General features: G+C 44.2%; 1 protein-coding gene across 3 annotated transcripts in view; it reads left to right on the top strand.

Annotated features, from left to right (window-relative positions):
• DPYSL2 (dihydropyrimidinase-like 2) overlaps positions 1-9,706 on the top strand; it is a 174,750-nt gene extending 165,044 nt beyond the window's left edge. For 2 of the 3 annotated variants that reach the window (XM_006884854.1, XM_006884856.1), the window contains 4 exons: positions 1,075-1,245; positions 7,000-7,179; positions 7,873-8,038; positions 9,271-9,673. In XM_006884854.1, coding sequence (XP_006884916.1) covers positions 1,075-1,245; positions 7,000-7,179; positions 7,873-8,038; positions 9,271-9,362 — 609 coding nt within the window. In that variant the 3' untranslated portion in view covers positions 9,363-9,673. Of the gene's footprint in view, positions 1-1,074; positions 1,246-6,999; positions 7,180-7,872; positions 8,039-9,270 lie in introns of all 3 variants that reach the window. The other variant, XM_006884855.1, reaches the window with a different exon arrangement.
• Positions 9,707-18,185: the final 8,479 nt, after the last annotated feature.

The raw sequence follows: 18,185 nt of genomic DNA on the forward strand, positions 1-18,185 counted from the left end.
ATTTCTTTCAGTTACTAATCAGAACCTATAGAGAGCTGTACTGATAAGCAAAGGTAACACTTACTTGGTGGTTCAAGTGGGTGTTCCCAGTGGCTCTGTGGGAAAAGGATGGACATTCTTTACCCATGCGATTTATAGCCTCTGAAAGCCCAGTAAATGACAGTGGGTTTTCTAACTACCTGCTCATTTTCTTTGCCTATTTTCCCCCTTTCTTGGATTTAGAGAGGGGTTTTCTAAATCAGAAATGTATAGTCATTTCCTCTACTTCTGTGTTTTAAGGGACCATGAAGCATAAGTGTTAAAGATGATGAATTATAAGGAAGGGAAGGATGTGAAATATTCTAGGAATGCTGCTAAAACCCAGGCTCAGAGTTAAGGTTCCTGGGTCGGCTAGGCTAGAAGACTAGGTGTGCCTTTAAATATGGTTGAAAAGGGCAGTTCATCAAGCCAAAATGACGTAACATTTCCTGGAGAGGCATTGCAGCCCCTTGAAGTGTTCCCTTGCCCCATTTTGTTATAGGATAATTAGAGGTTTAGACATTGAAAAGGTGGTGGATGATGTGGTGTGTGTATCCTTGTTACAGACCTGTGCAGTGTTCCCTTCCTTCAGCGTCCCCTATAGTTTACATGACATCCTGCATAATTACAGTATGCTGTCAGGATCAGGAAATTGACACTGGAACAACATATGTGGACAGTTGTGTCATTTGTCATCTGTAGAACATACAGTGACCACTGCAGGCAGGATACAAAGCTCCTTCAGTCACACATTTCTCCCCTGTGCTGTCTGCCTCATCACACCCATACCCATGCCCATCTTCCTGCCATCTCTGGCAACCACAAATGTGTTCTCTAGCTTTATAATTTTGTCACTTTTGGAGGGTTGTATAAATGCAACCACCTATATGACATTTTGAGATTGATGTTTTTTTCATTATGCTTTTAAGTTAGTTATATGCTTATCCGGTCTGTTCCACTTTATTGCTAAGAACCATTTCACCCTCCACTTTTTAACATGCTTTTGGGGTGCGTGTGTGTTTCTCTCTCTCAAGTTGTGTGTCTCACATCCACCAGGTCACTGGGAAGATGGATGAGAACCAGTTTGTAGCTGTGACCAGCACCAATGCAGCCAAAATCTTCAATCTGTACCCCCGGAAAGGCCGCATCGCTGTAGGATCTGATGCTGACCTGGTCATCTGGGATCCAGACACCGTGAAGACTATCTCTGCCAAGACACACAACAGTGTAAGGCCTGCTACCTGGGCAGACCTGACCAAATGGATTGAAGTTATGGAAGGAAGTCAAGAGACGGGAGGGGTTAGAAAAAGAAACTATCTATAATGAGAATCAAGTTGTTTACCCAGATTTGTTACCTTGCAGTTTGCTGAGAACAAAATAGCTATTTTGTTTTCTTCAGTGAGGTCAGTAGAATTTACTGTGGTTTTGGAGTACAAGACCTCTACCTCCAGGCCTTCAGAAACAACACAGTCACACTAGAACTTTAGACGTTTCTAGAAGTCAGTCACCACTGTGTTTTAATTGTATGGTGTAGAACCTCTGTGACAGTGCTTGGTGCAGGGGGCCTAGAGAACCTCCAAATCTGAATGTCCACTCCTGAGGCGCCCACTGGTTACCTTTATTCTCTTAAGCCTCTGTTGTCTCGTGCCATTGTTGCTATAGAAACTGGAATGACACAGTTGCTTTTATAGTTTCAGAAGAGTTAATTGATCTTTACTTTCCCCAAGTAGAACTATTTCTGCCTTTTGAATCATGGTTTTACAATCTGATGGTTTGGGGTGTTGCTAGACTTTTAACCTGGGCTAAGAGACCATGGACACCTGACTTCATGTGTCCAGTTTTACAGCAGAGAATGAGGGGTCTAGACTAGGCCTCTGAGGTCTTGTGTTCTGTGGGGTCTGTGGTCATTAGCAAAGGTGTTTGATACCATGAATTCCTAATAGTAAAACTATTATTGTTGTTGAGTACTGTAGAGTCAGAACCAACCCATAGTTGACCATCTGTTTGGTTTTCAGAGGCAGTTAATTGCACGGGAGGAGATTGCCTATCCTTCTCCCGTGCAGCTGTTGGTGGATTCGAACTGTTTGCCTTTGGGATTGCAGTGCAGCTTCTTGCATGAATAAAAGGAAGACTTGGGATGAGGGATAGACATAGGGTAGAAGTGTCAGGAATTCCTATGCATTCAGAAATGAATTCTTCATAAATAAAGAGGATACTCTAGAGGATGTTCGAAACTGAAAGCAGACTCAATAGGGAGGATAATCCCAGACTATGAATCCCAGAGGCCTGTCCAGCCTCTGCCTTCAAGCACCACGCCCGTCCCCCAGCCCTGGGCCAGCTCAGACACAGGCCTTTTGGCGTTTCTTCTCCACAGACCTTCCTTCTCTGTCTCCCGGTCCTCTGTCATTTGGCCTGAGGTGCTTTGGCCTCTGCTGGCAGGGGTGAGTGTGAGCTGACGGCTGCCTCCCTAGCAGGCCTGCTGGAGGCTGTCAGTGCTCATGGCTGGCCTTTTCTCTCCCTCCACGTCCACATGGGTTGAATTAGCTTTGCAGCAGTCACCCTCAACTTCCAACTTAGGTCATACCCGTCTGCGGGTCACAATGACTTCTTTATTGGCAAGGCTTCTGCAGTCCCGCCCCATGAGCCTATGTACTAATCCGCATTTATAATCACACTCTGATTTACTCTTTCATTTAACCTTCTCAATAAAGCGACTGGGAGCATTATCCCAATTTGGAAGATAAATAAACGGCGGCTTAGCAAGCTGGACTGACCAGTCTAATGTTACATAGCTATTTTGCGGTGGAGCCAGAATTAGAACCCAAAATTGTCCTCGGCTCTTCCCTCCCAGATTGCACATGTAGCCTCTTGGTCAGGGTTAGATGGAGGAAAGGTCCCCTCCCTTCCGAAGTCCTATGTCCTGAGATAAGCCTGGGGGTGAACTGCATGCAGATGACTTTGTTGGAAGCTGACGTTTGCAGCTCTCGAGCAAGCTCTTAACCTGAAGAAGAGGGCTCTGCCGTGGCATAATCGGCAGGGACTTGCTGCCAATGCAAAGGTAGTGTCTTGTCTGGTGGCTTAAATCCACTGGCAGCATCTCGGGAGAAAGATGGACTTTCTTCCTCTCGGTAGTTTACAGGCTCTGAAAAATCCACTAGAGCGTCAGCTATGAGTCAGTTCTAACTTGATAGCAGTGAGTTTGAGTTTTTCCACCCGCGGAAGAGAGAATGTAAAGGAATGAAGATGCCCAGGCCCAACTTCATCCTCTAGGCATATTTCCATCCAAATTCTCTGAACTGTAGCCCTGCCATTATCTTCACTTCCAGGAGACTCTGTGTGAGAAGGGTTGACTTCCAAATGTCTCTTTCGTCTTCATACTCCTCCAAAGAGCAAACATTAAACACACTCATGAGACAGTAATCACCTGTCGAAGTACAGACAGAAGCCTTCCCTCATGTAATACATTATTTCCTACCATGAGACTAGTTATCGTTAGCTTGCAATATCTAGCTTTTATTGACCTGCTATTTAGCTTCCACTGGAATTTCCAGGCATCCAGCCAGATGAGGAACTAAGTGAACCTGTGCAGATGTGGGTTTAGAATAGCTCGTGGGCAGTGAGAGCTCACTGCCTCTTGGTTGGATCAGGGATGAGAGCCGAGCACCCTGACTTGTGTTCTGACTGTTGGACTTTCCCATTTGAAGTCACTCAGAGTCTTGAGGCTGGTTCCTCTATCGTTATACAAATGACAAATTGCCCACAAGCTATTCTAGGTGTTTGTGGTCTGTCATGTATACGCAGCTTGACTCAGTATCTTTGCCTGAAAGCTCCAATGACTTTTGTCCACTATGAGTGATGCTGCTGGTATTTGAAATGCTTAGAGCAGAGCTTCCAGCCTCATAGCACCATGCCAGCTACCCCAGTACAGCTAACAGACTAGAAGGAAAGCCCTGGTGGTCTACTTCTAAAAATGATTCCGTAAAAATCTACAGATCATAGCGGACACTTATGTGCTGTATGGCTGGAGGATGGCACCAAGCTGGGTAGTGTTTCATTTGTCTTCTCTGAGCTTGCCAGGACTCAGGACTTGATTTCATGGAGCACCAACAAAGTCAGTATTTGTAGACATATATTACAGTATCTTTGACATAATTTTGTGTGGAAATGCAAGGACAAAGAACCTCAGACCAGGAATGAATAAACATTTTCTAAACGTCCCCAGCGTGCCAAACAGCATGCTGGATGCCTTTGGATTTTTGCCTCTCATTTCATTCTCTCGAGCATCCAGTGTGTGAACTGGGCTGTGTGCCTTGATAGCTGAGGAAGCTGAACATTAGAGGAGGCTAAGCAGCTTGTCACACTGCTGGTGAGTGGTTGACCTGGCGCTTGAACCCAGAGGAGAAGACTCCATGTCTGTGACTGTCTGCATTATGAAGTCTGGTGGGACTCAAGGAGAGTTATTAGGACATAGACAGCTGTGGGTGAAACATGCAAGAGATGAGGCTTCTGCTGGGCCTTAAAGATGACATCAGAGAGACCTTTGACACTTTCAAAGGTTATTTTAAAGATGACATGATTCTTTCACAGTAGGTCAGGCACAGATAGGATGTTTTGTGTGTACATTCTCTTCAGAGGAGCCTGAAGAGTTAAGTAGCTGAAGAAATGCAAGTTCTGAGTCAGAATTACTTATCAGCCAGAGTCAGACAGCTCCTGGCTTTTGCCAAATCTGAGATGTATAGATTTTAAGGCATTCCATTATTTTGTGTAGCATTTCTGATAATCGAGGGGTTACGCTAAATATATGCCTGACAGGAAACTTTTCACGCCTCAGCTTCATCAGAAGGTCAACAAAACCAACATTGCGTTGTAGAGCAAGAACTGACTCAATAGCTGAGCCTCCAGCGGATTTTCAGAGACAGTCAATTGCACAGGAAGAGCTTGCCCATCTTTCTTCTGAGGAGCTCTTGGGAGGTTTGAACTGCTAGAGAGATGCCACCGTTGGGTTAGCACTCCGGCTCCCTGTGAACCACCCTCGCACAGGGAGAGAAAAGGTCTTCCCTGAGAACTCCGTGTGGAAGCTGCTATCAGGCAGGTTTGCTGTCTAAATTTATGCTGTCATGAGGGTCCATACAAACCTCAAGCTAAGAATTTAATGCAAAGCTTGATAATCTCCAGACCAGAGAGTAAAGCCAGCTCACAGACTCTGGATGAACTTGACTACAGCGTAGACAGACGTGACTGCCCAGCCCAATGGTTAGCATGCTCAGTCCGAGTTCACAGAGGACTGTTTCAGAATCAGTGACGAATAGTGGTAGAAGTTGGGCCTGCAAAGCTGGGTCTTGGAGAAGCCATATACAGTCTTTCCCCTCCCCCAGGTGCCTCCCTGAGTGGCTCAGCCCTTTGGGTGGTTTTCTCATTACCCTGGCGAGACTCAGAGCAGGGCTAAGTCTTCACTAAAGCTTGTATCATGGGTTCTGCTGCATTTTTCTTTTATTTCTTTTTCATTGTGACTTTAATGAAAGTTTATAGAAAAGTTGGGTTTTCATTTTTGTACATTTTCTTCTCTACCACTCCCTCAGTGCACTTTAAAAAACAATATAATAATAGTAATACTTCTTTCACTGTTACATGATTTCCTCCCCCTCCTCAGTCCGCTTTGCTACACACCTCTTATTCTGGACTGTTGCCATTCAAGTAATGCGTAATCATATATTCCTTTTAAACAGTTCTTACCTACATCTATTCCAATGTGCACTGCTGCATTTTAACACAAATGCTTTTTAATCCCGTCTGCCCACCCCCTTCCACTGCATTAAGCAGACAAGTTGTACTGAACTAGCTGTTATGTACAACTGAGTCGGAGCTGACTCATAGCTGACACTTCAGCGGGTTTTCAGAGGCTGTTATGTTACATGGGAGTTGATTGCTCATCTCTCTCCCAAGGAGATTTGAACTGGGTACTTCTGGGTTGACAGCATAACTCCTTACCACTAAACCACCGAAGCTTCATCCTGAATTGGAGGGTGTGGGCATATCTCTGCTAATTCTAACTCCTTTAGTGCTAATAACCTGGGAACAACTGTTTGACTGCATTTCTCAGAAGCCCATGTTTCTTTTCATGGTTGGAGCCACCTCTTAATCATCCACCACAGACCCCCCCTATAGCCATTCGTGCCTGTGAACCCAGCAGGCAGGGAGAAGCGGGAGGCATTTTGCAGTCTGCAGGAGTAGAGCTGGGTTAGCAGAAGCCGTGGCATAGGATCTGACACGTGGAGACGATGGCAGAGAACAGTGCCCTCTGTCTTTCTGTTCCCACTTCCCCCAACAACAGTCTGTGTACATTGCGAGACCCATCATGCTCTCCCAGAGGGCACACAGATAGATTCCGTTTCACCCTGAAACACTTAAAATAAAAAAAATAAAAAAAAAAGGCTTCATTGCTTTAGAAATGAACTAAACCACAAACATTTTATCTAAGGCATGCGTGTCTCTTAAGTTACCATAATCTTTTCATTTAAGGATTTCCATTTAACCACATTGCTTAGAGACTGGAAAACCAGGCAAACCAGTGGGGAAACCTACTTGTGATGCCCATGTAAAGATTAAATTTAGAATGTGATTGAAGAAACCCTTTGGAGCTCAACCTGATTATAGCTGGGGTTGGTGGGAACTTGCTAACGGCTTCTACTATTTTCCCTGTCTTTGCAGAACACTTACAACTAAAGCCCACACACTTTTCCATGCAGTTACTCTCTTCAGTTATTCCCCCTCCAAATTTTTGAGAGACAGGAAAAGATAGTTTCGGTTTATGGACAAGGAAATGAAGACACAGATTGTCTGCTGGGCCCATCAGTCAAGACAGGGATTCAAGTTCCTAGACTTTTCTTTCATGGGTCAGAATGGTGGATATTGCCAAAGAATTTGGACAATCATAATGACAGGACCTGCTCCAACTTCAACTCTGCTCCCTCTTTCTTCCAGTCTCTCGAATACAACATTTTTGAAGGCATGGAGTGCCGTGGCTCCCCGCTGGTGGTCATCAGCCAGGGGAAGATCGTCCTGGAGGATGGTACACTTCATGTCACCGAGGGTTCTGGGCGCTACATCCCCCGGAAGCCCTTCCCTGACTTTGTTTACAAGCGTATCAAGGCAAGGAGCAGGGTGAGTGACCCAGGTCTTGTGAACTGTGTTCATCATGGATTGTATTTGATCACACAGGCTTTTATTAGCACTTTAAATCCAAATAGAGAGTGAGTTTGGGGGATACTGGGATATGAGAAACATTTTCATTTGAAGCCCAACAGTCGTGACATTAGGGTGTCCACTGAGAAGTAGGGGGGATGTCACAGAGAGGAGCAGTGTGCTTCAGGTCTTGAAGTAAAGGTTGGACAAGTTGGAGAAGGGAGATGGGATTCTAGGCAGAAAGAATGTAATGCGTACGATGAATGCAGCATGCTCAGAGCATGATGGACAGCACGCAGCCGTAAGCTGGACAGAGGGAGAAGGTGTGAGGGAATTAAAGTTGGGATGGGATTGAAAGTTTTGGACCAGCTCTTGAACTTGAGGCCAAATCCTTCTTACAAACTGGGGATTCCTACTATAATGCTTTTCAGGAAAAGAGGTAAAGAATGTTAATCAATTTTTCTAGAGCTAATCAGTTGCCCATAACTCACCTTTATTATAGGAGCTTTTCTTGGAGCGGTGGGTAGTTGAAGTAGGTGTGACCCCATGCATACAGGGAAAACCTATCTCCATCCATGCATCCCACAGTCTGACTCTGTTTGGCAGTTGGTGTTAGGCAGTATGTTGTAGTTGGCCCTTGATGGCGACCTGAGATAACCTTGTGTTTTCCAGCTGGCAGAGCTGAGAGGGGTTCCCCGCGGCCTGTACGATGGACCAGTGTGTGAGGTGTCTGTGACGCCCAAGACTGTGACTCCAGCCTCCTCGGCTAAGACGTCTCCCGCCAAGCAGCAGGCCCCGCCTGTCCGGAACCTGCACCAGTCTGGCTTCAGCTTGTCTGGTATGGTTATGGTTGGTTAGGCATTCGCTCAGTAGAGTTGCAGGACCCCGAAATAGCTTTGGTAAAAGAAACAGAAGCAGAAGGAAATGATATTTCTGTTCTGAGTGGGAAATAAAATATCAGTTACCAGAGAAGTATTTCCATAGCTAATGACCAGTTGGAGTTTTAGAATATTGATACCAGTTTATATCCCAAATAAGGCTACGAAGCACATACTATATGTAATACCCTCTGTGTGGACATATTTTCAATTAATTGTGTCCACAATAAAAATTAAAGTTGTAGTAGGTTAGGATTTTCCTGTTTCTCTACGAGGTTAGTAGAATGAAGTAATTGAATTTATAGGGTTCAGTAGTTTATGTTCATAGCTGAAATGCTAGCTGTGTTTAAATTTATTATCTGTAGACTGGGGTTCATAATGGTAGTGCCTCATAAAGTTGTTCTGAGGATTAAATAAGTTAATGGTACATGTAAAGTGCTTAGTATAGAGCCGTTCAATGATTAGTAGTTGGATAAATTATGCGATCTGTGGGAAAGAATCCATAGAGTCAAGCTTCCTCATTTTTCTTGCTAGTCCTTTCTTTATTTTCCCTTACGACTAGAATTTTTTCCATTTTCTAACTCCCTGAAGATCCAAATTTCTGTTAAAAAATTAATCATATGCATATATTTTACTCTGGTCAGATAGACTAGTTTTTAGAAAGTTAACAGATTGGGATTGCCAATTAAAAAAATAAAAATTCAAATGACTGTACAGTAAAATAGGGAGCTTTGGTGGCCTCATGGCAAGAAGCTGCACTACAGATTTGAAGGCACCCAGTTCAAGGCTGCCAGGTGCTCTGCGGGAGAAGGATGGGCAATCTCTTGCCTCTGAAAACCTGTCAGAGGGCCAGCTATTGGTTGGTTCCGACTCGACGGTACACAACAACAACATAGCATAAAATGGGCATGATAGGATTCACACTATCTTATTTCTCCATGCCATTAAAATATAAGGGAATGTTGCTACTTCTCTTTTGTTGTATCATAAACGTGTGAGTCAGGGACCTAGCATTCTAGTGAGAGGGATGTCTCACATGAACAGGCTAATTGGCAAGGGGATAGGATGCAGTCTGAATCCATCAAAACGTGAGACATAGCATTGTATTTAGGTTGACTTTGTCGAATCATAGATCCAGCTAACTTCTGCTATTTGTGGTTTTGATCATTATTCCTTTTCTCTGTTTCTCCAGGCGCTCAGATTGATGACAACATTCCTCGTCGTACCACCCAGCGCATTGTGGCGCCCCCTGGTGGCCGTGCCAACATCACCAGCCTGGGCTAGGGGGCCCACCACAGCCCACTTGGGGAAGGGAGATGGGACACTTGAGGACATTCTGAGACTTTCTTCCTTTCTTTCCCCGCCTCCCTTTAAGAGCCTGTGATAGTTACTGTGGGGCAGCCAGTTCATGGGGCTCCCTCTTGGGCCCCACACTTAGTCCCTCACCCGGAAGTCACTGATTTTGCTCATCCACTTCCCTACACATCTACGAATATCACACCCAAGTATATCCACCAACCCCAACAGTGGAACCGCATCCAACACTCAGACATGCCAAACAAAGCAAATCAGAGAGGGTGTTTTCCATCTCCATCCTCTGTTGTACTTTTTAGCATCTTCCTTTTAATGGAGGAAGAGAAAGTGAATTTCCCAGGAGCTGCCTTTTTCTTTTCTTTTTAAATTTTTTTTTTAAAATTATCTTTGTGGGGCTCAGTTGGGGAGGGAGTTGGGAGGAGAGGGTTGGGGCTTTTTGGTCTTGTTTTTAACACTAAATTGAAAGGTCTGATTCAACATTAATACAGGGGTTTGAACTGGACATCCTAATGATGCAATTAGGTAACCATCAAGCTGATTCAGGTGGTTGGCACCCCCGTCATGTCTCTCCTGAGTGGCTCTGGAATGTCCTCATGGCCATTCCGTGCTCTTCTGGGTCAGCTGTTGACAAAAGGCATGCTTGCTTTTCTGGCCTAGATTTTGCTGCAGTTTGAGTCTGTGGAGGATTCTCTTCTCCCTTCACCACTGTCGTGCACTCTCTGCTTATTCACTCGTGAACATTTTCTGACGTCTCCTCCTCTGTGTTACTTCTAGTGCTTGTCTCTGAGGTGATTTTTCTGTCCTTCCCTCATGGTCTTTTCAAATTGCCAGGACTGTCGTTTTACTGTTGACCTAAAAACCTGCCCTGAGGACTTTGACTTTTGCCATTTCAACCTTAGTCACCTGCTGTCTTCCTCCATGTCTGACTGGTGCTAACCACCCACTGTCACGGGCGTGGGGTCTCTCCCCAGGTACAGGGAGGGGCCGAGTTAGCTCACCGGCACCATCACACGTGGATCCAGGGGAGAAATGTGAGAGCTTGTGCTCCGAGCTGTGCTTACCAACTAGAGACGATCAAGCTCTCATCACCCTAATGAGCGAAACAACTTCAAACCAACCACCCACTCAGAAGGACTGATGCACTCAGTGGCTCAGAGGGCCTTCTGCTTCCCCACTAAATAGCTTCTGTGATTCTAGAACACAGTAGGCATTATTTGGGGGTAACATACATATTGCTGGGATGAGGATTTTGAAAGGAACAAACCAATATAGGAAGGGCTTATCAACACAGAAAATTGTGGCCATTTGACCCAGAGTCTCTTATTTTGCAAGAAGAAAAATTTACCTTATGAATGATATACCACCTCATGGCATCTGGGGATCATAATTTACTAGTCAACCATGTGGCCACTGGCAGACCAGAGGCACTCCCATGTCCATATCCTCTCCTTGTCTAAGTAACAGCTCTTTGCTTGCTGATTCCTTCGTCACTACCCCATTTCTGCTGACTCATATTTCTTTTCAGATGTGTTTACAAGTTCTCTTAAGAAATGCTACATTTACAGGCTTTTATGAAACCAAATCTGCTTTTGTGAAAGTATAACATGAAAAGGTCATGATATCCCACTTGTCTGTCCACATGTTTTGCCTTTGGGGTTATAGTTGGGGTTTGGTTTTGATTTTTTAAAAAAAATTGTTGTTTATTTGTTATTTTTTAGAGTAAATGGCACTTTTAAAAATAATTGGTTAACTTAATATATTTTTTTTTCTCACCTGCACTTAGAGGCAATTTGAACAAGTTGGAAAAAGAAAATTTTGTTTCAATTCTAAGAAACATTTGCAGCCCTGTAGTATTCACTTGAGTCTTCCTGTTTTTCCTGTACCAGGTCATGGTAATTTTGGTTATTTTGATTGTTTTCTTAAAACAGTTTGAAACCTGAAAATCTCCGTAGGCTATGTAAGCATGTTTACCCGTTGGCTTGCTTTGTGTGTCTGTTAAATGAATGTCATATGTAAATGCTAAAATAAAGTGACAGTGTCTCAGAACTGATTAACTGCAGTGACTTGATGCTCTAAAACAGTAGGAATTCATAATAATAGATGGTTTTTAATCCTTGGAATTGTGATTGTGACTCGAGTGGAGGAACTTTCAGTGCTAAAGCTGATAGTTTGTGTGTAGCCAGAAGAATACTTTTTTTTTGTAACCACTGTCTTAAATGGCAAAATAATTATGGTAAAAAACAAGTCTCGTGTTTATTATTCCTTAAGAATTCTGTGTTATATTACCATGGAACGCCTAATAAAGCAAAGTGTGGTTGTTTCAGGCATGTGTCTGTGTCTGGGTGTTCAGAGGAGGGGCAGTTTCTTGGCCTCCCAACTAAAGGCCTTCTCCTCCTGACGCAGCACAGGAGACTTTGACGTTGTTTTGATGACTTTACTAACTTAAGAATTTAAATTCTTAAATTCCAAGTTACACATTGGTACGCCCAGACTGCAAGGTGAGATATCCTTCTGAGCCAGCAGGTAGCCAAATGGGATGTTAGAAATTTATGGAGTGCATCATAGGAAGGTCTCCAGAGCCGCTGAATCAGGCTGCATACCTGAGTCTGAACTGGGAAGTATGGTGAACAGTGTGGGTTCTCTGCCTCCTTACAGCATGTGCTCCACCCAGACCCTCCAAACCCCTGAGCTGTATTGATGTGTGACAGAGGAGACTGAGGTGTGCTGAGCTCCCATCCACAGCATGGTCAGGGAGCTTACAGGGAACCCACATAAGGTCTTCCGCCTTCAACCAAGAGTCCAGAATGCATATTAGAGCTGAAGTCCAGCAGTTACTCTAACTACTATTTTTGGTTCTGGAATTGCTTTGCCCTTCCTTGGCCACTAGATGTTAGCATCTCTTTTCCTGCTCTGTCTTTTGTTAAACTTTTATTGGTAAATATAATTTTGACCTTACCTGACACACTACAAGTGCAGATTTCAAATCTTTATGAACAAGCAGAGTTACATGATAGTAACCTGGTACTCCTCATGTACAGCCATCGCTAATATCATTTCCAGAATTTTGCTTCACCCTAAAGAGAGCTGTTGCTAAAGTTAACTATGACTCAGCAACATTATAAACAACAGACCTAAACATCACCTTCTCCTGCTCCATGTCCAGGATTTCTGATATGGGCAAGCCCATTCTTGTTGTTGTTGTTATGTGCCGTGGAGTCCTTTGCGACTCATAGTGACCCTATATACAACAGCCCTAAACCCTGCTCTATCCTGTGCCAATCACATTGCCTCTGACACACCCATCCTGATTATCCCAGTCACTGAATCAGTCCCCTTCATAGAGGGTCTTCCCCTCCTGCGCTGCCCCTCTAACCCTCCCAAGCATGATGTCCCTCTCCAAGGACCTGTCTCTCCTTACAGCATGTCCAAAGTATGTCAGACGAAGCCTCAGAATCCTTGCTTCCAAGGAGCTACCCGGTTTAACCCTTTCCAAGGTGAATCTATTTTCCTAGCAGTCCGTGGTACTCTAAATACTCTTCTCCAGCACCACAGCTCAAAGGCATCAATTCTTCTATACTCCTTGGTCATTGTCCAACTCCCCAATGCATAACAAGTGATTGCAAAGACCATGGCCTGTATCAGACGCACCTTAGTCTCCAGAGACACACCATTGCTCTTGAGTACTTTAGAGAGGTCCCTAACAGCAGACTTTACCATCGCAATACGTTTTTTTATTTCCTGGCTACTGGTGCCAAGAGTGTTGACCGTGGAGCCGAGCAAATCGAAGCTGTGAACAATCTCAATCTCTTCAGCATCTATCCTGATGCTGCCAATTGGTCCAGTGGTGAGAATCTTTGTCTTCTTGACATTGAGCCTCAATCCATACTGAAGGCTGCAGTCCTTGACCCTCTGCAGCAAGTGCATGAGGTCCTACTCAGTTTCAGCAAGCAGGGTTGTGTCATCTGCATAACACAGATTGTTAATAGATCTTCCACCAATCCTGACGCCACACTTCTCCTCATAGAACCCAGCCTCTTGGATAATCTGCTCTGCATACAGGTTGAAAAGGTATGGAGATAGGACACATCCCTAGCGTACACCCTTCCCAATTTTGAACCATGCAGTGTTACCCTGCTGTGTTCTGACGACTGCATCTTGATCTGAGTATAGGTTTCGCATTAGCACGTTTAAATGTTCTGGGATTCCCATTCTTCTCAGAGTCAGCCACAGTTTGTTATGATCCACACATTGTTAGTCACTGTTAATCCATCTCATTGAGGGTCTTCCTCTGACCTTTTCCAGCATGATGTCTTTTTCCAAAGATTGGTCTTTCTTGGCCACATGCCCAAAGTATGTGAGACGAGTACCCCGAAACGTAAAGTGGTGTTTTGTGGTTTGTATGTTTGTATAGGTAGGTAGTTGGGTGCTGTTGAGTCATTCTATTAGTGACCCCACGTGACAGGTAGAACTGCCCCATAGAACTTTCTACGCTGTCTGCAATCTTTCTGAGAGCAGATTGCCACGTCTTTCAGCATGTTTTCCCTTTGTGTATACACTAATCACACAGCTTGACAGCAGTGTGTGTGTGTGTGTATCTTACTCATTGTCGTCTAGTTGGCATTGACGAACTGATCCTCCAGTGGATTTTATGAGGCTGTAAATGTTGAGAGGAGAGTGCCTGTCTGTCTCTCAAGGAGCCGTTGGTGGATTCAAGGTGCCTTTGGAATAGCTGCACGACTCCCTATGAACAATGCCTCTAGAGCGCCCTTGTGTCTGTCGTACATGTGTGCATATATGATCAGGATGTTATGTATATGCATATATTCTCTGCCACTAAGTGAGTTCTGACTTATCCCTCCATTGTGTTTCTGAGGCTGTAAATGCTTACAGGAGGACATTGCTCATCTTTCTCTCGGTGGCCAGTGGATTCAAAGTGCTGATATTTCAGGAACGGTTGTTGTTAGGTGCCATTGTGTCGAGTGTGACTCACAGTGATCTTATGAACAGCTGACTTGAACCCTACCCAATCCTGTGCCGTCCTCATCATCTCTGCCACACTAGAGCCCATTGCTGAAGTCACCATGTCAGTCCATCTCATTGGTGGTTTTCCTCTCCTTTGCTGACCCTCCATCTTTCCAAACATGATATCCCTTTCCAAGGAAGACGAAGCTTTGCCATCTTTGCCATCTTTGCCCCCAAGGAGCACTCTGGTTGTAATCTTTTTCCAGCACCATAACACAAATGCATTAATTCTTCTGTCATCCTTATTAATTGTCCAGCTCTCTGATGTGTGTCAGGTGATTGAGAAGACTGTGGCCTGAATCTGCTGCACCTTAGTCTTCAAACTGACATCATTGCTCTTTAGTATTTTGGAGAGGTCCTTGACAGTACCCTCGTCCAGTGCAGTTGGTCTCCTGATTTCCTGACTGTTGGTTGAGTGTTGATTCAGGCAAGATGAAGTCATTGACAGCTTCAATCTTTTATCTCTCTATCAGAATGTTGACTCTTTCAGTTAACAGGCTGATAAAACATTATATTTCAGGAGTTTTCCATTTCTAGTGGCCTTGGGGTGATGAACTGCACTGCCATCTCCAAGGGACATGGTTCGAATCCACCAGCCACTCCATGGGAGAATTGGACAATTTAATAAATAAACTTACCATAATTTAGAACTCCTAATTAAACAATTAGACAATAAACATTTATAAATGATAAACATTTTCTATCAATTATTTTAAAATGCAGACAAGGCTGTGTGCATGGTTTAGAATATAAGTGTGCATACAGAGGATTCTGGCTCCTCCCTTTCTATTTTCCTTCCAACCCTGTCTAAACAGGATGTGAAGTGACCTAAAATTTTACAAACAAAGAATGCTTGGCAAAGGGAAAATAAAGCCCGAGTAAGATTATTGCAAAATGCGTGCTGCATCCTGCAAGATTTGTTAGGGAACTCTGAGTATTCTAGCAACAGATAGGTGCCCAAGAGGGGAACACAGACCAATTACAACATCTGTAACAACCAGATTTTAAACCAAATCTGCCCTGAGTAGAAATGTAGCAAGTCTGTGCTTTAGCTTTGAGGTAAAGTTCCCAAATGAGTACTCCCCACAAACACTACTGAGTGTCAGCAGCATGGATCCAACCTCCACCTCCTTCCCTTGTGGACCATGGCAAAGCCCTGGGACCCATCGTCTTCACTGGTCCAGGTTAGAAGAGATGAAGTGCTCACCTTAGTGATTATAGAGGGAGCTCTGGTGATGGTGTCCGTAGAGAATTACTCTGCTAACAACCCAAAAGCTGAGGGAGCTTTGGTGGCCTCGTGGTAAGAAACTGCAATCCAATCCCAAAGGCCTGTGGTTTGAATCCACCAGCTGTTCTGTGGGAGGAAGATGCACAATCTCCTGCCTCCTGTACTTTACGGCCTGGGAAATCCAATGGAGAGTCAGCTACGAGCCAGTTCCAAATCAGTGGCTATGAGTTTTATATGGGACATTTGGCAACAGTGAGAGGGAGATTCTAGACTGATCCCACCTTGGTTACTTCCCACATCCAGATGAGCCTCATGCACATACCGTACACCGAGATTACAGGGCCACATGCTAGCAGACTGCGTCTGAAGTTGTGCCCACAGCAGCTGTGAGGTCTGCCTCCAAAAGGGTGGACCCATGGAAAAGCGTCTTGGGTCATAAAGGAGCCTCCTCCCCAGATCTGTTGCCATCAAGTCATTTCTAACTCACAGTGAGTGTACAGAGCATTGAAGAATGGTCCATATTGTTTCCAAGGCTGTCATTGTTATGGACACAGATTGTCTTATCATACTCTCATGGAGAAGCTGATAAGTTTGAACCGCCAACTTCTTAACACATTGAGTACTTGACTACTGTACCATCATGGAACCCATGATGAGTATTTGGCCTCTTGTGTGTGTACGTGTGCCATTGCACAGACTAGGGCAAAGAATGTTAAGCAACTTTCTGAGAACCTACTTTTGAACTCCTGCAGTCTGGACACAGAGGTCATGTTTTGAATCACTGTTCTACACGAGAACCCTCCTGCCTAGAAGAGTGTGGGTAAAATGAGGTGCAGAGAAACTTAGAAAAGGACTCTGCATCTAGTTAGGAAGCCCTAGGGGGGGAAAAAGGCAAATGAGAGCTTCAAAACCAAAAACAAAACCACTTCTAACATTAGTGTCACAATTTAGGGGCTGTGTAGGTCCTAGATAGAAGGAAATGGGAACGCCCAAAGAGGCTGTTGTGCGAACAGAGCAAGGGAACACTGCATGATTAAAAAGAAGGCAGGTGTGTGTCAGGGTTGGATCATTTCTCCCTGCTTGTACCATCTGTATGCTGAGCAGGTTACTAGAAAAACAGGCTACTATGAAGAAGAATGTGGCATTAGGATCAGAGGAAGAACTCATCAATAACTTATGTTATGCAGATGACACAGCCTTACTGAAAATGAGGAAGATTTGAAGTGTTTGCTGCAGAAGAGAAAATAATACAGCTTTCAATATGGATTGCATCTCAATGTTAAGAAAACAAAAATTCTCATCATTGGACCAATAGTCTCCTTTACCACCATACTAGGTGGAGAAAAGATTGAACTTGTCAACAACTTCATCTTACTTGGACCACAATCAATACCCTTGGTACCAGCAATCAGGAAATCAGGAGATGTATTGCATTGGGAAAGTCTGCTGTCAGGGGCCTCTCTGGATTATTGAGGAGCAAGGATGTCAGTTTGAGGACTAAGGTGCACCCGATTGAGGCCTTGGTCTTTTCAAACACTTGGTATGCACCTGTGAACTGGGCAACGAAAAAAGATGACAGAGAAGAATTGATGACTTTGAACTGTGGTACTGGAAAAGAGTACTAAATATCCCATGGTCTGTCAAAGAACAGATATGTCTTGGAGAAGATACAGCCAGGTTGCTCTGTGGGAGACAAAGATAATGAAGCTTCATCTCACAGTTTGGGAAGCTGCTAGGAGAAGGTATTCTTTGGAGAGGGAAATCATGCTTGGAAACGTGGAGGGTCAGTGACAGTAAGATTGTCTATGAGGCGGATTGGTACAGTCCCTGCAGTAGTGGGTTTGAGTGTGTCAGAGATTGTGAAGTTGGCACAGGATAGGACAGGGCTCAATTTGTTGTTCCCAGGGTCGCTGTGGGTAGTACTCCAACTGAACACACCTGGAAACAATAACAATAAGATACCTAAAAGAGCTAAGAGAAAAATGTCCTGAAAAAGGAAAGCACAAATATTAATTATTTGACTACCTATGTGATAGATGACTAGGGATGATAGAAAGAGAATTGATGCCTTTGAGGTATAGTGCTGAAGAAGAGTATTGAATATACCATGGACTGCCAGGAGAACAAAGAAGCTCATCCTAGAGAGGGTGAAACCAGGCTTCTCCTTGGAGGCAAGGATTCTGAGGCTTCATCTGACATACTCTGGGCATGTTGCCAGGAGGGACCAATCCTTGGAGAGGGACCTCATGCTTGAAAGAGTGGAGGGACAGAGAAAGAGAGGAAGACCATCGATGATTCAGTGACTAGGGTAATAAGGGTCGGTGTGTCAGAGATAGTAAAGTAGGCACGGGATAGAGTAGGTTTCGGGGCTGTTGTACATAGGATCATAACAACAACAGCAACAACATTAAATTTGTATACAGGATTTCGAGAAGCTGATTTGGTGAAAAATTATAAATGCTCATACACATACACAAATGTATGTATATATAGCTAATTGTTTAAAGGATTTTGAAGGATTAAATATTGTTGTTGTTGTTGTT

The sequence above is a fragment of the Elephantulus edwardii genome, unplaced genomic scaffold (assembly GCF_000299155.1).
Source record: "Elephantulus edwardii isolate Elephantulus edwardi_28Jun2011 unplaced genomic scaffold, EleEdw1.0 scaffold00038, whole genome shotgun sequence".
NCBI classification, from domain to species: domain Eukaryota; kingdom Metazoa; phylum Chordata; class Mammalia; order Macroscelidea; family Macroscelididae; genus Elephantulus; species Elephantulus edwardii.